This window comes from Prionailurus viverrinus, chromosome D2 (assembly GCF_022837055.1).
Source record: "Prionailurus viverrinus isolate Anna chromosome D2, UM_Priviv_1.0, whole genome shotgun sequence".
NCBI lineage: Eukaryota > Metazoa > Chordata > Mammalia > Carnivora > Felidae > Prionailurus > Prionailurus viverrinus.
In genome coordinates, this window is record NC_062571.1 from 77,376,924 (window position 1) to 77,401,492 (window position 24,569).

The window sequence follows — 24,569 nt, forward strand, 5'->3', positions numbered from 1 at the left end:
ATAAAAATGCACTTTAAAGTCTCCGTAATTATGATTCTTAGCGTCTCCTGAAACCAAAGCCGGTGCTTTGTGTTCATTAGTGTGTTGCTGAAGCTGGCGTGCGTAGCCCCGATGTGCACACTGACTGCCCTGGGATCATGGAGCTTTTACAGTCAACCTTTACGATGAAAGAAAACCAGGGCTGGGGGACTTGAACTTGGTGTTCTTTTATTTAAGGGGCCTGACTTGCTCGATGACCGAATGAATGGCTGAATAGTCCCTGATATAGGTAGGGCAAACAGTTTGGTGACTGTCTCTATCTAATCTGCACTTGCTCCTGGACTATATCATTTTCTTACTGCTTTTTTTTTTTAATAGGGACAATTAGTTAACAGTGAAATATATGTACAAAATCACATATGAAACATATCTGTATGGTTTACATAATAATATTATTAAAGTAAATAACGATAATAGTTATAACAGTAGTAGGAATAGTTAAATAATAGTATTAATAATAGTATTAAATAATAGTTAAATAATAATATTAAATAATAACAGAAAACAGACCCTCATGTACCCACTACTTGGATCAAGATAAATTAGAATGTAAATACACTCTTAGAAATCCTAAATAACCTTCCATGGTGACTGTTCTCTCTTCCACTGTTGCCATTATCTTGAGTTTTTATTTTATTTTAAATTTTTTAAATTATTTTTTTAATCCTTATTTTTGAGAAGGAGTCAGAGCAGGAGCAGGGGAAGGGCAGAGAGAGAGGGAGACACAGCATCTGAAGCAGGCTGCAGGTTCTGAGCTATCATCACAGAGCCTGACACGGGCTCAGACTCACAAACTGTGAGATCCTGACCTGAGCTGAAGTCAGACACTTAACTGACTGAGCCACCCAGGTGCCTGCATTATCTTGGATTTTCTTTTTAATTTTTTTAAATTTTTATTTGTTTTTGACAGAAAGAGAGAGAGAGACAGAGCACGAGAGGGGGAGGGGCAGAGAGAGAGAGGGAGACACAGAATCCAAATCAGGCTCCAGGCTCTGAGCTGTCAGCACAGAGCCCGATGTGGGGCTTGAACTCACAGACTGCGAGATCATGACCTGAGCCAAAGTCAGACGCTCAACCTACTGAGCCACCCGGGCATCCCTTGAATTTTTAAAAATAAGTTATTTGCTTTTCTGAGTAGTCTTACACACACGCACACACACACACACACACACACACACACACACACACACACACACCTAAACAAAATATTGGTAAGTTTTGCCTATTTTTAAAATTTTTTAAATTTTAAAATTTTTTATTTTTGAGAGAGAGAGAGAGAGAGCGAGCGAGCAGGGGAGGGGCAAAGAGAGAGGGAGACATAGAATCCAAAGCAGGCTCCAGACTCCGAGCTGTCAGCACAGAGCCCGATGCAGGGCTCCAACTCATGAACCGTGAGATCATGATCTGAGCTGAAGTCAGACACGTAACCACCTGAGCCATCCAGGCGCCCCTGGTTTTGCCTATTTTTGAACTTTACATAAATGGCTCATATCCAGTCATACTGAGTATATTTTTGTCATTTGATACTTTTGCTTACCATTGTTTTTGAGATCTGTTTGTTAATGTATATGGCAGAAATTCATTCATTTTTATTGCTGCATAATATTCCAAGGCATGAATATACCAGTTTTAAAAACAATCATTCTGTTAATGGACACTTGGGTCATCTCCAACTTGTACCAGTTATGAAGAGTGTTGCTATGGACTTCTGGTGCACTTATTGCAAAAATAATTCTCAGATGTGTTTCCTGGCAGTAAGAGTTCTGGGCATTTGCTTATTTTCAACTTTAAGAAATAATGCCCAACTGTTCTTATACGGTCTCACCAGCAAGTTACGAGGGTTCCTATTGCCTACAGCCTTGCTGGCACTTGGGGTCATCAGGATTTAGTTTTTGCTGGTCCAGAGGGTGCAATGGCAGCCTCAGTTATGGTCTGTATCTTCCTGATGACCACTGAGCTGGACCTTGTTCTCATGAGTTTAATGGAGTTTAGGTTTCCGCTTTATAGGACATTACCGTTGTGTCTTTTGCCTATTCGGTTAGGTTGCCTGTTTTAATTTTGCTTACTTACAGGTTTTTAAAAAAAATATTCTGGATATTAGTTCCTCGTTGGCTATTTGTGCAGCATTTTCCTCTTGGTGCTTGTCTTTTTCATTATCTTTATGTTTGTTTGGTTTTGCCTCCCACATTGAATTTGTGTATTCATTCTCTTATTTATTCATTCATTTATTTTAATAACTGTTTTATCCTTATAGAAGTGTTACTTCCTACTGCCCAGAAGTCACCAGCATGAACACCTTCGTGCATATTCTTCTGGGTTGGACGATTTGTGTGTGTGAGCGTGAGAGTCTGAGTTTGTGTATGTGACTCTGTGTGTGTGATCAAACTGAAAATTCAGTCAATAATTTCCACCTTTCCATTTGAGTAAATTTTCATCACATGATGTATACAAACCATCTCCAGATTTTCCCAGTGTTCCTCTTACAGCTGTTGTCAAGCCAGTATCCAATGCAGGATTTATTGTGTATTTGGGTGAACCAAATTCTCATTAATAAATGCAATCAGTTTCATCAGTCCTTTCTTTATGGTTAGTACTTTTGGTGTCTATAAAAATATGTCTCCCAACCTCAAGGCTGTGTTACCTTCTAATTGCTCTAAAATTTCATTGTCTCTTTTAGGTCTGTAATGTATCTGGACTTGATTTCTGGGTATGGTATATGCTATACAGTAGATGCCCAATTTTATTTTTTTTCCAAATGGATATCCATCTTTCCCAGCACTATTTATTGACTTACACTGATCTGTAACATGACCTCTGCCATATTTCCTGTCCACACAAGGATGGGTCTTCTCCTTGGCTCTCTCTATTCTGATCTATTTGATAAGCAAATGGATCTATTTGTTTGTTCCTGTAGCAATGCTGCAGTGTTCTAATCATTATAGCTTAATAATAACTTGAGATTAAGGAGAGCAAATCCTCATATTAGCCAGGCTAGACTGGGCTATCTTTCAGTGGCTTAAAAACTTTTTTAAAAAGTTGTGTCTTGGGGCGCCTGGGTGGCTCCGTCGGTTAAGCAGCCGACTTCGGCTCAGGTCATGATCTCGCGGTCCGTGAGTTCGAGCCCCGCGTCGGGCTCTGTGCTGACAGCTCAGAGCCTGGAGCCTGTTTCAGATTCTGTGTCTCCCTCTCTCTCTGACCCTCCCCCATTCATGCTCTGTCTCTCTCTGTCTCGAAAATAAATAAACGTTAAAAAAAAAAATTAAAAAAAAAAAAGTTGTGTCTTGCTTATGTTACATGTGTAATTGTAGTCCCTTGGGGGCTCTGTTGGGTCATGTCAACATGTGCTTCCCCGGAGGGAGAAGAAAGTATGAAGAATCACACAGCATCTTTAAATGCTTAGAAGTGACACAAGTCAATTCTCATATTTCATTGGCAGAACTAGTCACATGACCACACCTAGTTTCAAGGGCGTTGGGGAATATAATTCTTTTATCACTAGAATTAGATGGTCGTCTACCACATCTCTGACCTTGTTCTTCAGTAATGTTTTGTCTATTCTCAGCCCTTTGCTCTTCCATATGTATTTTAGAATCAGCTGGTCAGGTTGCATGAAAATCCTAATTGACATTTTGATTGACATTTTATTGAGTCTGTGGTTCAGTTTGGAGAGACGTAATATCTTCCTATCCAAGTGCACGGTATAGTTGTCTGTTTAGGTCTTAATGTCTTTTAGTAGCTTTATACTTCTATATTTAAAGAATTTCCACGTTATTCAGCACATTAATTTTATAAATTCTATTTTTTAATTATATTTTCTATCAGATTGTTTTCTGGTATCCAGGAATATAATTGACTTTGGTATATTATGGTATATTAATTTTTTTAATGCAGAAATTTTCCTAAACTCCTTAGTAATTCTGATTACTTATCTGTAAATTATTTTGGGTTTTCTACAAAGAAAATTCTATTACATACAAATGATGACAGTTTTGTTTTTTCCTTTCCAATTCTTAAAAGTTTTTATTTCCTTCCCTTACTTCACGAGCTAGGACCTCCCATACGATGTTCTAGAAGTGGGATAGAGGCATCCATGCCTTGTTACTGATATAAAGGGGATGTTTTAAACGTTTTCCCATTAAACATGATGTTTTGGGTAGACATTTTTATTTATTTTTTTTTTTTTTTAATTATTTTTTCAATGTTTATTTATTTTGGGACAGAGAGAGACAGAGCATGAACGGGGGAGGGGCAGAGAGAGAGGGAGACACAGAATCGGAAGCAGGCTCCAGGCTCTGAGCCATCAGCCCAGAGCCCGACGCGGGGCTCGAACTCACGGACCGCGAGATCGTGACCTGGCTGAAGTCGGACGCTTAACCGACTGCGCCACCCAGGCGCCCCTTGGGTAGACATTTTTAAAATCAGGTTCCTTTTATTTCTAGTTTCTAAGAATGAATTTGGTGCATCTACGAGTTGGAGTTTTTCCTCTCTACTGTGTTAATGTGGTGATTTATAGTCCTTAATTATTAAAATATGAAACGGGTATTAATTCCTGTAATTAACTCACTTTGGTTAAGCTGTTTTTCCCCTTTTTACTTAATGCTAGATTTCATCAATAGTATCCTGTTTAAGATATTTGTCAATATTTTTTGAGTGATGTTGGCCAACAATTCTCATTTTTGTAGTCACTGGTTTTGTAATCACTTATCAAAGTCAGACAGAAGTACACAAAAGAAACACAAGACCTACATAATCCACCAAAATGGTTGGAAACATTATTTATTTCAGTGACTGACAGATCAAACATAAGTGGGAAAATATAGAAGATTGAAATAACAAAGTTAAGCTTCATACGATGAGTGTTGCCTCATTTTTAATCCTTTGTAAAGAGTCTGTGTAAGATGGTTTATCTCCTTTTAGGATGTCTGGCAGGTATGCCTATAAAATATTTGGTCTTAGAATTTAAAATACTGAATCAATTTAAAGTTACAAAGCTCTTGTGTTTTAATTTTTTTTCTTGAGGTATTTTTGGTAATTTGTATTTATTTTTAGAGCTTAGTTCTTTTAGGTAAACTTTCAGATGTATTGATATAAAGTATTTTGTAATATCCGTTTGTTCTCAATTTAATATCTGCATTACTCAGTTTGTTATTGTTTATAGGCACCTTCTCTCTCCCTCTGTCCTGAATTTTTTTGTTTATCTTGCCAGAGCTTAATCTGTTACTCTTTTCAATATGCCCTCTTTTGCTGGAAGCCTCTGTGCTGTGTATTTGTTTTACCTTATTTCTGTTGCTATCTTTATTATTTCCCTCTTTCAACCTTGAATTTATTCTGTTCTCTTTTTTTAAACGTATTGAGCGAATTTAAATGCATTGCTCAATAATGCTATTCTTTCTTCTTTTTCTAACTGGAACAATTTGAGCTGTAAATTTTCCCACAAATGTGGCTTTGAGCTGCATTCTGTAAGTTTAAACGCAAATGTTTTTGTTAAATTTACTTTTGAAAATTTTCTAATTTTCTTTTTTTTTTCCTGTGACTCCTCTAAGTTGATTAGAAGAGTCTTAAAAAAAAAAAGAAGAAATCCTAAACATAGGATATTTTTCTTGTTATACTTTTTAAATGATTTATAGTGTAATTGCATGGTGGTCAGATAATGTGATCTGAAAATTACCACTCTTTTGATCTTGAGGCTAGCTTTATGGCTTAGCATATGGCCTGTTTTCCTAAATATTTCACATAGCTTCAAAAGGATGTAAATTTTAAAATTGCAGGACATAAAGCTGTACATATGTCCATTAGACCAAACTTGGTGTGCTGTCCAAATCTTAATATATTTAACCATTTCCTGTTTATGATTAATTTATCAATTATGAAAATATGTGTTAAAGTGTTTCACCCTTATGTAGATGACATAGTTCCATGGCCTTTGTAACTTTGTTCATTTTTGATTCATATAATTTTGAAGTGATGTGTAAACACAGTTTAGAATTATCATACTTCCTAATGTATCTTCTACTACCTTTATAAATAAGTCATGACCATCTTTATTTCTAACGCTGTTTTTACAATAAAGAATATCTGATTTTACTACTAAAACCAGCTTTCTATTGGTTAATATTTGCTACTTCTATCTTTTTCTATTCTCTGTGCTCTGTGTTTTATGTATGTATTTCTTGAACTTTTAGCTGGAACTAATTTTAATTACAGTTGTTGCCATTACTCATATGTGAGGGTTTATTTTTATCATTCATTATGTACTGTTTTCTCCTCCCTTCCTGCATGATTTTTTGTTATGATTTTTCATTATTTTCCTCTTTTTTGTTTAGAAGGTCTATCAGATCTCTAGTTTAGCACACACAGTTAACACAGTCTCAAGTTATTTAATATCTTTGTTTTTCCCATCTGAACGTTTATTTCTATTATTTTTTTAATGTTTATTTATTTATTTTGAGAGAGAGAGAGCATGAGCAGGAGGGGGGCAGAGAGAGAGAGGGAGAGAGAATCCCAAGTAGGCTCCACTCTGTCAGACCAGAGCCAGATGTGGGGCTTGATCTCACAAACCATGAGATCATGACCCGAGCTGAAATCAAGAGTCGGATGCTCAACCAACTGAACCACCCAGGTGCGTTTCTGTTCTCAACATTGAATGTGAAGACCCTGAATGTTGTCCCTCTGATAAATGAATTCTCATTTATCTGGTAGATCTTTGGTCTTCACTCTAGCTTGATTCCTTTTCTCTCTCCGCCAACAGAACCACCAACCCATGCATGTGTAACCCATGTACAACCTGTGCACGTGTAACCCCTGTGCATACCAGCACCTCTGCTCACCGTCGATTTTCTCTCTCAGCCTGCCCAACTTCTGCCTCAACGAGAACCTTTAAATGTCCTTCTCTGATATTCTTTTTTGGTAAATGCCCTCTTTTTTATTTTTCTAAAGTTTCTTCGTTTGATCTCGTTCTTGGAAGATGGCTTTACCAACAGTGGAATTCTAAGTTGACAGTTCCTGTCTCTCGGAACTCTGAAGGCACCATTTTGCTGTTATCTCGCTGCGGTGCCTCTGGCATTTTTGAAGTCAGTTGTAAGTCTTACTGCTGCTTCTGTGTTAGTATTGTTTTTCCTTTCTGGGTGCTTTTAGCCTCTTGCTTTTCTTCTGTGTCACAAAGTTTTATTATCCTGTGTGTTGGCATGGGTTTCTTTTCACGTATCTTGTGTGAGATTTACCGGGCTCCCTAAATCTCAGGCTTGTGCCTGTCACCATTCTGAGATACTCCAGCCATTATCTGGTTGAATATCTCTCCTCCCTTTTGCTCTATTGTCTTCTTCACTCTGGAACTCCGGTTAGACTTTCTCACCGATTAGCCACATCATGTGACCTCTCCATATTTTGCCTGCCTTCTTCTAATGGCGCTTTGGAAAAGTTTTGAATCTGTCTTCCAATTTATGGATTCTCTATTCAGTGTTGTCTCACATGTGTATTTAATCTATTGAGCTTTTAAGTTCAATTACCCTATTTTTTTATTTATAGAATTCTATTTGGCCTTAAGAAATCTGCTTCATTATTTTTTATGGCGCGTGTTCTTTGTCCTTATTTTCATGCCTCCCTATAATTTCCTTAAACACATCACAAATAATTATTTTATATTCTGTGCCGTATATTATCTGAAGTTGTTATGAGTCAGCTTTTCATCCAGAGGCCCTGAAATCTTTTGTGTGTAGAGCTTCCTTAGTCTGGGCTTTTAATTTTTCCTAGAACTTTGTTTTGGGGAATATTTTCATGCCTGGGTTGAGGACAAATTTTGCCAAAGAGCCCTACCTGCTCCGGGGCCATCCAGAATCAATTCTCCACTTCAGGTTTTGTGGGGACCATATGAGGAGCATGAATTAGGCAGCAGAGATCTGTGAGAGAGGTGTTAGAGTTGTGAGATCTCTCCACACGGCACAAAGATGAAGACAGGGAAGTCTTACCGTTTTCCTCCTTATTTACTCTTAAGCCTTTGAGATCTAAGGTTCATCCAGGAGGCTGCTGTTATGTTCTCTACCTCACATAAGCCTGAGACCATGTCCCTTCACCCCTGTGCCTCATGGCAACATCAGAGCAGAGGCTCGAGGTCTGCAGGTTTCTGTGAACACATTCAGGACACAGGCTGGCTTTACTGTATCTAATGTATCTTGTATCTAAGACCCGGGCTTTCCTGGCATTTGGGGGAACCTTGCTTTCATTAATTCTTCTCTTTGTGTCAACTCGGTGATAGGTTTAAAAGATTGTTGCCTTGTCCTTGTATTTCATTCAACATGGAGTTCTTTCAGTCAGGATATATAGTCCGCCACACTGCTGGAAATAAAATCCTGGACTTGGGAATTTCTGTATCGGTATTCTTAGCTATTTCTGTATCGGTAAAGGAGACCGAAGTCGGGCTGAGAAGCAGACAGATCTGGGTCTGAGGCCAGCTGCGAGTTTTCTCATCTGTTTCCTCAGCATTTCTAATTCTCCTTTTCATTTGTACATGGAATTTCTGTTTATGAGGTACTTCTGCAAAACTCGTGGTTTTGAGACTCGGGTGAGGCAGATCTTGTTGTCCCCATTTGGCAAATGGGAAAGACCACTGTGGGGGACACCACTCTGCCCTGGTAACACCTGGGAGAGTTCTATTTTAGTTCTATTTTGTGCTGTCTTGGATTAAATCACTTAAAAGAAGCCGGCTACTGGATTTCAATTTGTTGCATGGGGCGAGTTGGTACTTGGACAGGTGTCTTCAGGAAGATCCTGAGCCCCAAGCTGGCTTCTTGATAGAGTCCCTTGATCAGTTAGCAGTGTCTGCTAAGGTCACAGGAGATGAAAAATCAGCATTTTTGCTTTCCCGAATTTAAATGGCCCTTTTAGCTTAATAATAATAAAAAAAAGAACCCACAATTCTTGTATGAACATAAACAAATCTTTTTGATTTGGATGGGGCCAGCAACAGGGGGACAGCCTTTCCATACATCAAATAAATGAAGCTCTTGCCATATTTATGGTCAGTTTCCTTAGGGGTGTAAGTGAGAAATTAGCATGGATCGTGATGGAGGCTTGTTGTCAGGGAAACCATCTCCTCCGGTACCCAGTCACTTCTTCAGCCCTGAGTCTGGGAGGGGCTGCAGTGTTCTTTAGTAACCAGAACAACACCCTCGCCGGGCACAGGAAGTCACATGAGGTCCATGTGCCTTCCCCTCGCCCCTCTCCCGCAGGGCTGAGAAGATTCAGTTGGTCGTGGTCAGCACCCATCATGGCCAGTCTGCGGGGCAGCATTTGAGCCAAACACCTCGGGGCCTGCAGATCTTAACGTGGAGCCCATTTGGGCCTGTGCTGTGTACAAAACCCAGGTCTTTCCCCCTGCGTCCCCACTCTTCTTGCTCTGCTGTCATGCTCACAGCACTGCTGGTACCATATGTGGGGGGGGGTCTTCCCCAGCCAAGCAGTTCTCTGCCAGGAGGCTCCAATTTAAGTCAGTTCTGACACTCTACCTGCAGATTGCCTCTGATCCCGTGGGTTAAGGGCTCGGTCTCACAAAACTGTCCCCACCTCACTTCAGATGCCAGTCACTAATCCAGGTTGTCGCTATGCTCCTGGCCGATTGGCCACGAATCTGAGGGTCCCATGGTCTGCTCCTCGGCTTTGATTGATTTGCTAGAGCGGCTCACAGAACTCAAGGAAACACTGAACATTTACCAGTTTATTAAAGGATATGATAGAGGTTACAGACGAACAGCCAGATGAAGAGATGAGGCAAGGTCTGGAGCGCCCAGTGCCCAGGAGCTTCTGTCTCCATGGAGTTGGGGTCATCCTCCTCGTACGATCACCAGCCTGGAAGCTCTCTGAACCTTGAACTTTGGGGATTTTTGTGGAGGCTTCATTACATAGGCATGATCGATCATTGACTCTGTTTCCAGCCTCTCTGGAGAATGAGAGATGGGGCTGAAAATCCCAAGGTTCTAATCATGGCTTGGTCTTTCTGGTGACCAGCCCTCATCCAGGACCCCGCCCAGAGTTGCCTCAATAGAACAGAAGACACTCTTGGTACTTATCACTTAGGAATTTACAAGGGCTTTAGGGGCTATGTGCTCGGAACCAGAGGCAGAGACCAATGTGTACGTTTTCTTTTGTCTCACACATGGTCCTCCTGTGTGGACTGAGCTCCCCAGTCGGAGCTAGTGGTGGGGGCAGGTTAGGAGCGTTGTTTTTCCCTAACAAATCATATGCAGGTGGTATAACAACTCGTAGAAGGTCACTTCCTTAGAGCGTGGCTGGGCGGTAGCCATCATTCAGACTTCAGAGGCTTCCCCTGAAGCCCATACACCCCACAGAGAGGCTGGTCAGATGGACGCACTGGGCATATTCATGGCCACTGCCTACTTAGTTGCTTGTCAAACCATGCACGTTACTACTGAAATTTCACCCTCAAATTTCTGTGCTGCCAAGGCCTTGGGAGGGAAAGTAAAATGATTTCTCATTAAAATGTTATCTTCATCTTCATCTGGCCCATGTTTTTATCAGCTTCCCTAATGGTATTATGGCAAGAAGTGATTTCTCCCTTTTGAGGGCGTATTTTCATATTCATGTTTCAGATCACTGTGGCGTATATAATCACGACTGAAAAAAGCAAAAGTTGTCTTGGCGATTTAGACCTGGAGATTAGGATGCTCTGGTAGGCAAACCACTCCATCGTGGTAACTCCTCATAGCTCTCTCTAGGGCGAGGAGTAGCATTTATGATTCCTAACAAGACTTGGTCATCAAGCAGTGTGGGGTGGGGGGTGGGGGAGCCAGAGTGGCTTCTGTCACTTAAAAAATCCTTAATCCTCCTCTGCGGATGCTTTCCCTGTTCCCAGGATCTTGTCTCCAGGGACTGACTGAAGAACCATCACCTTCTTCCCCCAAAGCCAGTTTCTTAGGAGCTCCCTCTGTATTTTTTTTTGCACATTGTGTCTGACTTGGCTGTTGATTCATTCTTTCTTTCTTTCTTTCTTTCTTTCTTTCTTTCTTTCTTTCCTTCCTTCCTTTTTTTTTTTTCCAGAACAGAATCCTATTTGAAGATGCAGACAGGGGTTTTGCAAGGAGCTTACAGTCTGCCTTTTCTGTTTGCCTTTCCTGCCTCTGACATTTGCTTTACAGACTAATTATGAGCTTTGTGATTCCTTTTCCTTTTCCCCATTGCTCAGCCTCAAACAAAGCTGCACACTCATTTCTACCGTGAGATGGAAATCTTGTCTGGCTCAGGAAGCTTGAGTATCACCCTGCTTAGAAGTAGGGGATGGCGGGCATGACCTTTCATGGCCATGATGTGTTTCCATCCCCAAGGACCTTGGCCTGTTTCCAGAGTACCTAATAGAGTCCAGTTACATTTGTGAAGTGAATTTACCATTTACATATTCATTCAGTTACTATGTATTGGTTACTTTTCTCACCAGGCGGCATGCTGGGTCCTAGGGCTTCCGTGGTGACCCTGAAAGGTATGTGCCTACAGGGGTGTGAGACACAAATAGGCAGTTAACAGCGCCGTGACCGCAATTATGCTAGGAAACTCTGTGGTTTCTTGCTCTATTTAGAAATAATTCACTGTTTCTAAGGGCTGCCTTAACCTTCAGTAAATATTTCGACCTAGCTGAGCCTCCATTTCTCATCCATGAAATGGGCCTATTACCTATGTCTCTGTGTTGTTCTGGGGATGAGGTGAGGCCAGATACTGAACGCTTCTAGTGCAGTGCCTGGCAGATGGAGGCATCCCACGCCTGAGCGTCTTGCTGTCCTTCTGATAGAACATTCCTAGTGCCTGCTCAAGTCCGCACTATTTCCTCTTTCCTTCTTTTCTAGTGTATGGAGACACCACTCTGCCTGTCCATCCTTCAGGCCCTTGGAATCTCATGTTGCTTCCCTTTCTATAGCTTCACCTCATCCGAGAACTCTGCGAGCATCTCCCGGTGTTCCCTGGAATCCAGCCCGGATATCTGGGGGCTGGGTGTCAGTCCCTGGGGAAGAGAGGGGCTTCTATTCTGAAGATCCCAGGAGGATTCTGGGGCCACTCTTGTAGGATGAACCTTGTAGGAAGTGTGCATGTGTGTTCATGCGTGTGTGCAGGCGTGCGTGTGTTTGAGGGGAGGGGGGGGGTGCTAACTGTGGATATGTCTGGAAGGTGGGATGTGGCAAGAATGAACACCCCAGCTCATCTCCACCCCATATGTTATTCTGAGCCAGTGCCTGACTCTACCCCTTCTGTCAGTGGGTTCAGTGGGTGCATCCCTCCCTTCTTTGTGAAACCTTCCCTGCTTATCAGATCTTCAGCCATTCATTCACTATGCACATTTGTTGAACATCTGGTGAGTGCAGGTGTGGGGAACACAGCCTCTGTCCCCATAAAGCTTAGGATCTAGTAGAAGGGAGATAGATGCTAAACAGTCACAAGAATAAGCGCATTGGGTTAAGTGTTATGAAGGACAGGTACAAGGTACAGTAAGAGCCTGTTACACCTGCTGGTGGGGCTAGGGAGGGCCTCTGAGGAAGTGACATTTAAACTGAGACATGAGCGAGTAGGAGTTAGCTAGGCAGAAAAGGGATGCTCATCATTGTGTTCCCATAGCGCCCCCGAGAATATACATCATCTGGTCTAGCTTCCATAACACCACCGTTTCTTCCTTTCATTAATTTGTTCATTCACGTGTATTTATTGAGCACCCGTGACTTGTCTGGCACTATTCTTGGTGTGGGGCATATAATGTCAATGGATCAGACACCATCGTGTTCGTGGAACCACTGAGTTTGCATCTTTTTATCTTTGCACGTGTGTCTGTTTCATTTCCTCCTCCACACTTTCAGATTCACTTTGGGGGGAGGCAGCAGCATTTTGAGAAGAGCGTTAAGTAGGAAAGGAGAGGGAGGGTAAAAGGGATCAGACCATCATCGACAGCCTAATGCACGCCGGGCACTTTGCCCAATGTATCATGGACACTCCATCATTGGTTCTCCCAATCACGCTATTGGACAGCTGCTGGCATGTCCATTTTCTAGATGGCAAGCCTGAGTTTTAGAAGTTAGGCACCTTGCCCTAGATCACACACATAGGAGGTGCTGGGGTCAGAATGCCCATCTAGGTCCACCTGGCTGTGCTACAGAGCACTTCTCACCTGCGTTTATTAGATCCTAACTCCATCTCTGATCTGCTATAGGTTCTCAGTTAATATCATATTTCTGGAGTCTCAGGTCCGCTTGGCCACCTGGCTCCCTACAGTGGGTCAAGATGGTTTTCTCCATCCCTCTGGAGCAGTCCAGTGGTGTTGGCTTCAACAGTCCCAGGCTCAGCCTACCTTCCGCAAGGTGGTTAGGGTCTACCCAGTCTCCTCTGGTCTAACAGACAGCTTTCAGTTTCTCATCAGCACACTAATTCTTGTTAAGTCTCAAGGCTGATGGTGCGAGAGTAAGCAATTCTGTCTGAGGCTGACAGGCACTGTGATCATGCCTGGTCACAGACAGTTCTACCACAGGGTTGAATGACTTTAAGCCCTGGATTCCAGATAACTGAGGTGGTTTTTACAGCCCCTTCCTTCTGTCTGTCCTCCAGACTCCAGTTCTATTTCCTCCTTCGAGCTTCCCTTGTTTTTCCCAGTTTTCCTCTCACAAATAAAACTTCTCCAGGGCAAGAACGGGGTCTTCTGCATCTTCCTATCGCTATGGTCCAGCAAAGTCCCTGGATCCGAGAGGCCATTAATAAATATGCGTTGAGAGAGTTAATGAAGGAATGGATGGCAATAACATACCTTTGGGCTCAGTCCTTCCTTCCTTCAGCACATGTCTATTGGGGCCAGTGAGTTTGTAAGAGTATACAGATATGAGGGTGAAGAAGGTATTGTAAGTCCTGCCCTCATGGAGGTCATAGTCTAGTGGGATCTATGTCTACCGGGTTATAAAAACAAAGCAAAGCACTTATGTATAGATGCTTCCTAAGATAAATCAGGACCTAAGTCTTTTCACTTAAGTCATCTAGTTGAGCTAATTGATACTTTTGAGGCTCTGTTGAATTATATTTGTCATGATGAATTCTTGTTCTTAAAAGAAATTTTAGAAGAATCGTTGATTGATGTAAGATTCAAAAGATTTCAGGGATTTTGAGAGTTCTCTTTCTTCCAGCAAAAATAGACTTTTTTGTTGCCTCCTGCATCAGAGCAGAGTAATCTCAGTTGCTCCTGAACTGGGGAGAGGCAGGCTGTTTTAAAAATCACAGTGTGTACTGAGTCTCTTCTGTGGTTTTCATCAAAATTGACCCTTGAAATTGTAACTCCGGTTGGGTTGTTAAATCAGACGCGAATGATCATCTGCCAATAATTTCAGGCGAAATAAATAGCTGTCATTCCTTAAACTCTGCAGAATGGTTTGAGGCTACAGATGCCCTGTGGATCCACATTCTCACAAAGATTTGTAGTGATCGTCTTTCTTTTTTTTTTTTTTTAAGTAAAATCTCTTAACCAGTAGCTTAGAATATTAATGAATCTCACTTGTCCTAAAATAGAAAACAGAGCAGGCATCTTGGCTAGGCTGAACTGTAAATTGAGAAACTATGAAATTGAAACTATGAATGAGAAACTAGTCACATTAAGGGATTTGGGGCCACAGGGACATTAGAGTAGATTCGAACACAGTGAAGCTTGTTACTGTGGAACCCTAAGGAAAAAGCTACATGATGGGTCACTTAGCACGGGGGCATGGCCTCCTGGCTCTCCGATCCTCTCATCTGAGAGCTTCAGGCATTCCTCAAAGTGGGATCAGAAAGATATATCCACTGACTCATCTCACTGAGTCTTCAGGTTTGTTCATTTTACCAGCTAAGATCATTTTATCTCTGCTGAGAGCCTTGGAGGCTGCAGAATTGTAACAGCCTGAATACCTAGCCCCAGAATTCTCTCCAAGCAAGCATGCAGTTATATAACTAAAGAGCTGCAGATGACAAAGTAGACTTGGGGAAGGCTTCTCTTGCAGAATGGACCATTCCTGTGCAAGGCAATGCACAGCAGCTGCTGCTGTAGCCAGCAGGCTTAGGCAGGAGATCGCTTGGCGGCAGGTGCTACACTAAGCATTTTACAGTTCCTCGTTAACTGACTTGCAAGATCACTTTGTAAGTCAAGTGCTGCAAATCCTATTGCACAAATAAGGAACCGGAGACCCCAAGAGGTGAGCTTCTATGGGAGTTAAGTGGCAGAGCTGAACACCACATGGGTTTTCCTCAAAAGCCTGCACTCCTCAACAGCACACAATACAGCCTTTCCTTAACTTATGATGGGGTTATGTTGCGATAAACCCGTGGTAAGTTGAAAATACCATTAGGTTGAAAATGCACTGAATGCACCTGACCTACTAAAACCTCATAGCTTAGCCCCGCTCCACTCCCCTTGAATGTGCTCAGAACACTTATATTAGTCTACAGCTGGACAAAATCATCTAACACAAAGCGTATTTTGTGATCAAGTGTTGAATGTCTCCCGGGATTTGTTGAACACTGCACTGAAAGTGAAGAACAGGATGGCCGTGTGCCGGTTGCTTGCTCTGGGGAGCGCGGGGCTGACCGGGCGGCTGACCATCACGAGGGAAGATCGTATCGCATGTCACAAACATGGGGAAAAGACAACACTGAAAAATCAAAGTACGGTTTCTACTGAATGCATATCTCTTTCCCACCATTATCAAGTCAAAAAAATATAAGTTGAACCATTGTAAGTCGGGGACTGTCTGTAGTCCCTGCTGTTGAATGGATTGTCTAGTCCCCAAATCCCCTGCCTAGCTTAAAATGGTGTTGCTGTTGGTTTAAATGAAAATCATCGTGGGGCGCCCGGGTGGCTCAGTCGGTTAAGCGTCCGACTTCGGCTCAGGTCATGATCTCGGGGTTTGTGAGTTCGAGCCCCGCGTCCGGCTCTGTGCTGACAGCTCAGAGCCTGGAGCCTGTTTCAGCTTCTGTGTCTCCCTCTCTCTCTGACCCTCCCCCGTTCATGCTCTATCTCTCCCTGTCTCAAAAATAAATAAACGTTAAAAAAAAAATAAACAAAAATCATCGCAAACTCAAGTGCTTCTTTGCTGTGGTGTGGGGAGCAGGGACAAGTTGACTTGTAATTTTCAGCTCAGGCTTAGAGGGTCATTTAACAGTAGACCGCTGGTGCTGGAAGGCAGTGGTCAGGTGAGCCATCAGACCAGTAGTCTGTGGACCCTGCCCTGTTGGCCCACCCACCAGGCTCGCTTGGTCTGCACCGTCATAATTTTTGATGAGTTGTTCATATTTTAAAATGGAGACATTTACCGTCAACTTCGGGATTTCCCTCCTGTGCTAGAAGATCGAAACTTCTAGGAACACAGAGCCCACGTCTCTACGTGGCAGACACCGGCTGCTGTACAGGGAAGGCTGCATCTCTAAACAGGCAGGTGTTCTCCCGTTTTCTCCAGTCCTCCCCACTCCCAATTGTCGCTCAATAGTGAGGCCAGGTGTTAGTTGGCATTCACCATCACAATGAGCCGTTGATTTTTTCAGAGAGTGAAGTGTTTCTTATCTGAGTATCTAGCAACAGTGGAATAATAAAAGACAGACCAGGAAGGTTTTCTGCTGCACAAAGTCACCTCTAATATCCAACTACTTTACTCATGTTTCCTCTCTGACCTGGTGGCCCCTGTGGTTCAGTCTCTTATTTTACAGAGCAAACCGAGGCCCAGAGAGGGAAAGTGACTTGCCCAGGCTCGTGTATTCAGTTAATGGCAGAGCCACGGTGAGAACCCAGATCTCTGCCAGCTGCACTGTCCTGCTTGTAAGGAGTGTGCAGGTTTGTTCCCACGTGCTGCTTTTGGATGGTCTTGTAGAGATAGTCTTGTAGGGATGCATTCCCCTCAGAGCACCTTTCAGTATTAAGATTTATTCAGCCACCTGGTCTTGCCCTTCTCTCTCTTGAAGAAGAAAATACTAACACTTTGAGCATCATAAAATGGAAAATTTGTACAGATGACCTCATCAGGGTGCAATTCCATTTTTGGTGCCAGGAATGATCAGTTTGGGAGAAACTTATTAAAAAGGGCACAAATGGAAAGCACAACATGAAAAGCAGGATCTGTCCCCTTGCTTCTTATCTCATTTATTTTGAAAGATTTTTCTTTTTTTTGGGGGTGCCAGTTTTATTTCTTGCAATCATTGGGGTCCAAAGGTCTTCCACTTGGTTTAAAAGTCAAGTGGGGAGGAAAGGCAAGCCACATTATTTCATCTAAGCTAGCTAAATAAATAGAACTTTCTTTGCAAAGGGAGGCTCATAAACCTATGGCAATTCACCTGTGTAGCCTGGGAGAAGAATCAGTGATTCCTTTTCAAAATCACCAGGCAGGCAGAGAGCCCTGTTCAGGGGATGTGCCTCGCGTCACGTCCTGGACGGGCAGCTTGTATTGTGATGCTTTGCTTATCTCCTCTCATTGACCACAGCCAAGCGAGCATTGTAAGTGCCAGAAACAGGGTTGGGAAACCATCCTCTTTCATCTGCTTCCTAGTTTAGAGGCTCCAAGAACATCTTTGCTTTTCACAGCCAGATCAACATATAAATATTTACAATCGACTATTTCCAGCTAAGAAAACCCGCCACGGGCTCTGAAAGCAAGGGGTGTATGCTCTATCCCATAGATTGCTGTGTGTGTGTGTGTGTTTCAGACTTTGGAAAGTGAATCAGTTCAGAGCCCCCAAGGACAGGTAGAGTCTCAGTATCCCCTTGCCCACTGGCTTGGGAGTGTTCTGATCATATTTCTGTTGTCCATAATGTTAGCAAAATATGAACGCATTTACCCTATTCTATGATGGTCATCTTCTGAAATGTCCACAGCCTTGAAAGCTCTGTTCTCAGCTCCATTCCTTAATCATGCTAGAAATGGGGGCGATGTCCAAGGGGAAGGGCAGACAGAATGCACAGGGTGTCACCTGTTCCACATGAGCACAAAAGGCTGTCCAGCCCTGCAGTGTCTCAAAAGTGCACGTTTCTTTGAGAGAACAGGGTGTTGGTTGCTTGGCTAGCCTTGGAAAGCATTTCTTTAAAAACTTCCCTGTTTTGTTTTTCTCCCAGTCAAATTGAATCTGAGCCTTGGGGAGCCCCAGGATCTCAGGGCTGGAAGGATCCCAGAAGATTACATTCTCATCACAAACCCCAGCCTCACAGGAGGCAGCAGCAGAACAAAATGTGGGATCACATGAGTTCAGTGTGATTTTGCAGAACCTGGTTCTTATTCAGACAGCTTTTGGAAAAGCAGGAATGCAAAGTGGCCATAGTGTCCGTGGTTCAGATGGGCCTCCCTGGCCACAAGGCGGAGCCCCAGAAGCTCTCTGCCAAAGGACGTTCTGCTGGCTCAACCGCTGTATAAATGTCACTTAGAAAGCGACAAGCATAAGGTTTAGCATGAAATCGGAGCCTGTCATGTCACCTAGCAAAGCAATGGCACACAGTGCTGCTTTAAAAATACTGCCCGGGGGCGCCTGGGTGGCTCAGTCGTTCAGCGTCCAACATCAACTCAGGTCATGATCTCACAGTTCATGAGTTCAAGCCCCACGTCAGGCTCTGTGCTGGCAGCTGGGAGCCTGGAGCCTGCTTCGGATTCTGTGTCTCCCTCTGTCTGTGCCCCTCCCTCACTTGCACTCTCTCTGTTTCTCAAAAATAAAGAAACGTTAAAAAAATTTTTTTTAATTAAAAAAAAAATACCGCCCAAAGGCCCAGTAGGATGTGTGTGTGGAAGAAGAGCAGAGGCTGCTGGGTGGCCAAGGATCTAGACTGTGGAGCCCAGCCTTTAAAGATATGCCTTGGAATTGCTGCTCCTTTTCAGAGAAGCAGACACTCCAGCACTCCCGAGGGCTGTAGCATGAGTCCCATGACATGGGACAGAGGTCATTTTACCTGCCTGCCGAAGACTGGGTCCCACCACTGCCGAAGCTGGCCAAATTTGAGTTCCTGGGGGACAGGGAGGTGATCCAGTGTAGGCTGAGGGTCTGGCCTAGAGCCACCCACCCCCGTTCTTGACCTTGGAGGGTTTTCAGCCGCCCCTTCCCTGGCCCATCTTGTGCCTCGAGGCATTGGCTGCCTGAGCTGGGACATGTCCGTCGTAAAGTCTCCAAACCAATTTTTTTTATGGCGACACATACCAACTCCTGCTCATCATTCCCCTCGTGCTCGTTGACTTTTTTGTTTTCCGTTTCTTTTCCCAAGAGATGCCAGTTGGCAGCACGTAGAGCTGCCTCTCTGATTGAAATCTTGGAGACTTTCATCCGTAACTTCACACAGCCCCAGGGCAGTTCTTTTAGGCTCCCGCGCTCAGTGTAATCAGCCAGATAGACTGGCTACACTGTTGGTTTGAATGAAGTCCATTACTCGCCTGTAAGAATTCAGGATGAGGCCAGTACCCACCAGAGACAACTGTCCAGCATCTCCCTCCTACTCTGGGACCTCAGGGGAGAGTATAAATGAATGGAAGAAACAGCCGTGCGGGCGAGGACAGGAAATTAAGAACCCATTGTGCTTGCGAGGATGGTAGCCAAATGGGGCCACCTTGGAATGCCCATGGATCACTTAAAAACCTTCCACCCTAGCAAAAATGTAGAACAGGCTTGGACAATGAAGCCCCTTACGTATTCTTATTTCAAACAGAATATTCAGTGTGTGTTGGCACTGCTTTGTTGTTTATTTAAGTGCTAATCATTATTCAGAAATGTTTAAGTGCTTCATTTCTATTCCTGAGATAAACCTGATTTAATATTATGTTTAAAAGCGGGGGGGGGGGGGCGGGAACCCTCTTCCCTTCTTTAATTTGGTTGAAAACATTCTGCTTTGGCATAGGCTTGCGTTCGTACCTGGGGGATCCCTTTTAAGAAGACACATTATTATCAGAGATAATTTGCCGTTCATTTATTTTTACGTGATTATCTTGAACCTACAATTTGAGGTCCTGCTTTTGTCACTTAATGTACCATAAGTGTCGTCTGTGGTGCTGTATTAGGGCCGTGATTTCCTGGGTGCATCGTGGTCCACTGAGTGGAGGTATCTCGGTTTGCTTATCTGTGCTTCTGTGTTCATCACCTTCTCCTTTTCTATAATTATGAATAACTCGACCAGAATATCTTCTAGACCTCTCCATATTCTTATATGACTCTTAGAGATGTGTTATAAAGAGGATGACTGTGTTTCAGGCCAGGCCTTCTCAGACTTGAGGGTACACGTAGGTCACTTACGGACCTTACAAAACGCAGAGTTTGGCTCAGCGGGTCTGGGCAGGCCTGACGTTCAGCATCCGTAACAAACTCAGGGATGCTGAGGCTTCTGCTCGGGCTTCAGGCAGTCTCTCAAAGTCACCGGCATCCTGGCATCCGGAGTGTTCGCAAGTCCCGGTTTTACCAAGTCCCTGGGTGGGCTAGTTATCAAGGAGTTCTGCCCCCCAGGAACATTGTCCCAGCAAGAGGAACGTTTTGATTAGGCTGGTGTCTGGAGAAGGCAGGGGCTGCAGCTTCCACAATAGTGCCCTAAGCACAATCCTGGCTGACGTTAGAATGACTTGGGGAGTATGCACGTACACACTCCCACACTCACGTTTACTCACACACATACTCATACGTATACATACATACACACTCACATTCACATATACACACATACATACACACACACTGATAATATACACATACACCTACTGACATGCACACACTTACCCAACACACACACACACACACACAGTTGCACACGTGCACACATACACCCTCGTACATATACACATACACGTTTGTATACACTCACACACTTATACACACTCACATATTCACACGATTCACATATACACACACACTAATACATACACACATACGTACATACATCCTCACACACAGCACCTATACGTACACACTCATATATTTGCATACACTCCCACCTACACATGCACTCTTGCACACTCACACTCATACACATGCTCCAGACCAGTAGACCATCACCAACAGGATATCTGGCAGCAAGACCTGGCCACCAGTATTTTGTAAAGCTTCCTAAGTTTTTCAGGTGACTCCATGAACAGCCAGGGGGTGAGGGCCATTCTTGTAAACCCACAGAAGACCCCCTCTAAGCCTCACTGAGTTCCAACTGTGTTTTAAACCTGACTGGATGAAAAGTTTGGGGATTATATATGCTACACCCGACCTCCACGCTTTTGACCATGGGCTTGGCATAGTCAGGAGTGGTCTTTGCAATTCTAAGTATCAATAACCCTAGTTTCTAGACGAAAACAAGGCATTTCTCATCGCCATCTTCTCCATCAGACGCATCCCACGCAGCTCCATCTCCGTGAACGCCGCCAAGCCCCAAGTCCCTTCCTTTTCCTCACCCTTCCGATCTAAGCAGCCATCACGGTCTTGTGTTCCATGCACCATGTTTTCCTTATGGAACTCAACGCATTATATTAAAATTCTCTCTTAACATGGCTATGTCTTTCAACCAGACCGTGAGCCCCTTGACACGGAGAAAGGATCTGATGCGCTTTGTTGTTCCCCCACCTAGAGTAGTGCTCATCTAGCACACAGTAGATGCCCATTAAATCATTGTTGAGTGAGAGGAAGAGAAAGAAGGAAGGAAGGAAGGAAGGAAAGAAAGAAAGAAAGAAAGAAAGAAAGAAAGAAAGAAAGATAAAGAAAGAAAGAAAGAGAAAGAAAGAAAGAAAGAAAGAAAGAAAGAAAGAAAGAAAGAAAAAAGAAAAAGAGAGAGAAAGAAAAGGAAAAGATTTTGATCACACACAAGCCTGGAAAGCCACTCTGATTGTTAAAAGTTTCATACCAGCGTGGTTCTAGCAAGAGCACAGATTGCCTAGATGGTACCTGGTGCCAGCATGCCTTGGCCCTGGGGCGCGCAAGATGGTAGATAGGATGCCCGGTGTGTGCCGCGTCCCTGCCACCGTTACCGCCTGCTGGAGTAACACCTGCTGTTTCTCTTTGGCAGTTGCCTTTTCTGGCCTTGGCTTCACGACGTTCTACTTGGCTGGCAAGCTGCACTGCTTCACTGAGAGCGGGCGGGGGAAGAGCTGGCGGCTCTGTGCCGCCATCTTGCCCCTATACTGCGCCATGATGATTGCCCTGTCCCGCATGTGTGACTACAAGCATCACTGGCAAGGTGAGTCCCTGCCCGGGGCCCGTCCCCCTGGTTGTCTGACACCGTCCTGCAGGGGTGGGTATAGCAAGGCACCTATTCAGGGAGAGCCAAGCTCCCACCATCAGACCAGAGGAGGCTGAAATAACAGGAGCTGCGGTTTTAAAGAAAACACGCCTGTTCAAGGGAGCTCTGACCTTCACACTGCCCTTGCTGGGTGTAGACTCGGAGCCCCACCATCTCCTCCGGGACGGCAGACCCGTGGCCTCAGACCCAAGTGTGATTTCCCTGCCGGATCACTTGCCTCAGCCTGCAGACTTAGTGCCAAGTGATTTGGGGCTCCCGTCACATCTCACATCTGTCACGCAAGGCCATATTTCTCACCACAGAGACACTTCCAAAAGATGTGTCCAGCCCGGGCATCCGTGCCAGCCACGTTCTGAGCAGCCGCTCCAAGGCTGTGGTGAAGTTTACCTATACATGTGACTCCTGAAATACCCGAGAAGAGTGAAAATAACACAAAACAAGTGAGGGACTGGAATAAGACTAAACCACGCCGTCTCCTCCTACAGATAAGCTGCAGCTCACAGCCCGCACCTGCCACAGCAAACAGGGAGCAGACACAGAGGTGATGTCCAGAGGACGTGGGGTGGCCAGGAGCGCAGGATATAGGGCCGTGTTTCTGCCGGGCAATCCTCACATTACCTGGAGCAGGCCACCCTGAGTTGGGAGGCCGACTCCGGGGGTAGGTCTGGAGTGGTGGCCAGGAGTCTGCGTTAGGGTGCAAGTCTGTTGTTTCTGATGAAGTCTGAGGAGCTTTGGGGAGGAGCGCCAGTGTGCCAGCTTTAAGCAAACTGAATTATATGTGCCCCAAACCAGATTCCCCATCCGTATGGCTTTCCACGATCCTCCTGGGGCTTGTCCCTCCTCTTCTTGCCTGGTACCTGCTGCCACCAGGCGGTTCCCCTCCTCCTCCTTTTCTGTCTCTGCTGCCTGTGGTTCTGTGCCCTCCTCACCTCATCCTAGCTATTCATTCCAGTGGCCCTGAGGCAGCAGATGAGGCCAGAGGTGAGGGGGGCTCCTAAATGGACATCTTCTCTGGATTCTCTTGCTCCTTCCCCAACCTCAGCTCCACCCACCACCCTCCTAGAGCTCGCACTCCGGGCTTCATGAGCCTCTAGCAGCAGCTTGGAGCTGGGAGTGAAGAGTGTAGGGGAAACAGAGGCTGATGCATGGTCTGGACAGGTAGATGCATCAAGTGCAGTTCAGGGTCTTGAGGCCCTCCTGATGGGGAAGCCACTAGAAGCCATAATGCTGGGTCCTGCGCCCTCCCTTGTGGTCTACTTTTATCGATGACTCGGATGAAGTTCTGGATAGCACAAAGCTACATCATGGAAGGGAAACAGAGAGAGAGAGTCGCGGAGTCAACAGCAGAAGGGCATGCCCACAGCGCCCGGGAATATTTTCCAACAGAATCATTGTTGTCCAGATGATGAGGGCATTTCCCCAGGGTCCTTGTGGGTCAAGAACATCAAGGCCTGGATGGTGTCTTATGGACTGCTTTTCATTTATATCCCTTGCAAACTGAAGTTTCTTCTTCTGAACTTGGAAACAATAACCCCCAGATATTTCACATGCTATTTCACAGACTGAATGAAATAATGGATCTGAATGTACTTTGTAAGTGAAAACATATTACACAAATGCAAATTGGTATTGTTGTCTCTTCGTGCATTGTTTCTAAAGAAGGATATGTTGTGTTGCCCAAACAAGTGATTTAGAGGCAGATGTATTTTTGGAACATGGTCTATTTCTTTTAAAATTTAAATCCAAGTTAGTTAACATATAGCATAATAATGGCTTCAGGAGTAGAATTTAGTGATTCATCACTTACCATGTAACACCCAGTGCTCATCCCAACAAGAGCCCTCCTTAATGGCCATCACCCATTTAGCCCATCCCCCCAGCCAACACCCTTCCAGCAATGCTGTTTGTTCTCTGTATTTAAGAGTCTCTAATGGCTTGCCTCCCTCTCTGTTTTTCTTATTTTTCCTTTTCTTCCCCTATGTTCATCAGACATGTTTCTTAAATTCCACAAATGATATTTATCTTTCTCTGACTGACTTACTTCGCTTAGCATAATACATGCTAGTTCCATCCACGTTGTTGTAAATGGCAAGATTTCATTCTTTTTCATCACTGAGTAGTATTCCATTGTGTGTATGTGTATGTATACACACACACACACACACACACACACACACTGCATCTTCTTTTTTTTTTTTTTAATTTTTTTTTTCAATGTTCATTCATTTTTGGGACAGAGAGAGACAGAGCATGAACGGGGGAGGGGCAGAGAGAGGGAGACACAGAATCGGAAACAGGCTCCAGGCTC

General features: G+C 44.0%; 1 protein-coding gene across 4 annotated transcripts in view; it reads left to right on the plus strand.

Annotated features, from left to right (window-relative positions):
* PLPP4 (phospholipid phosphatase 4) overlaps positions 1-24,569 on the plus strand; it is a 128,255-nt gene that overhangs the window by 94,616 nt on the left and 9,070 nt on the right. For all 4 annotated transcript variants that reach the window (XR_007145387.1, XR_007145388.1, XM_047825644.1 and 1 more), the window contains one exon: positions 22,028-22,198. Coding sequence is in view for 2 of the 4 variants with exons in the window: in XM_047825644.1 (XP_047681600.1) it covers positions 22,028-22,198 (171 nt within the window). In the remaining 2 variants the exon portion in view is untranslated. The remainder of the gene's footprint in view (positions 1-22,027; positions 22,199-24,569) is intronic.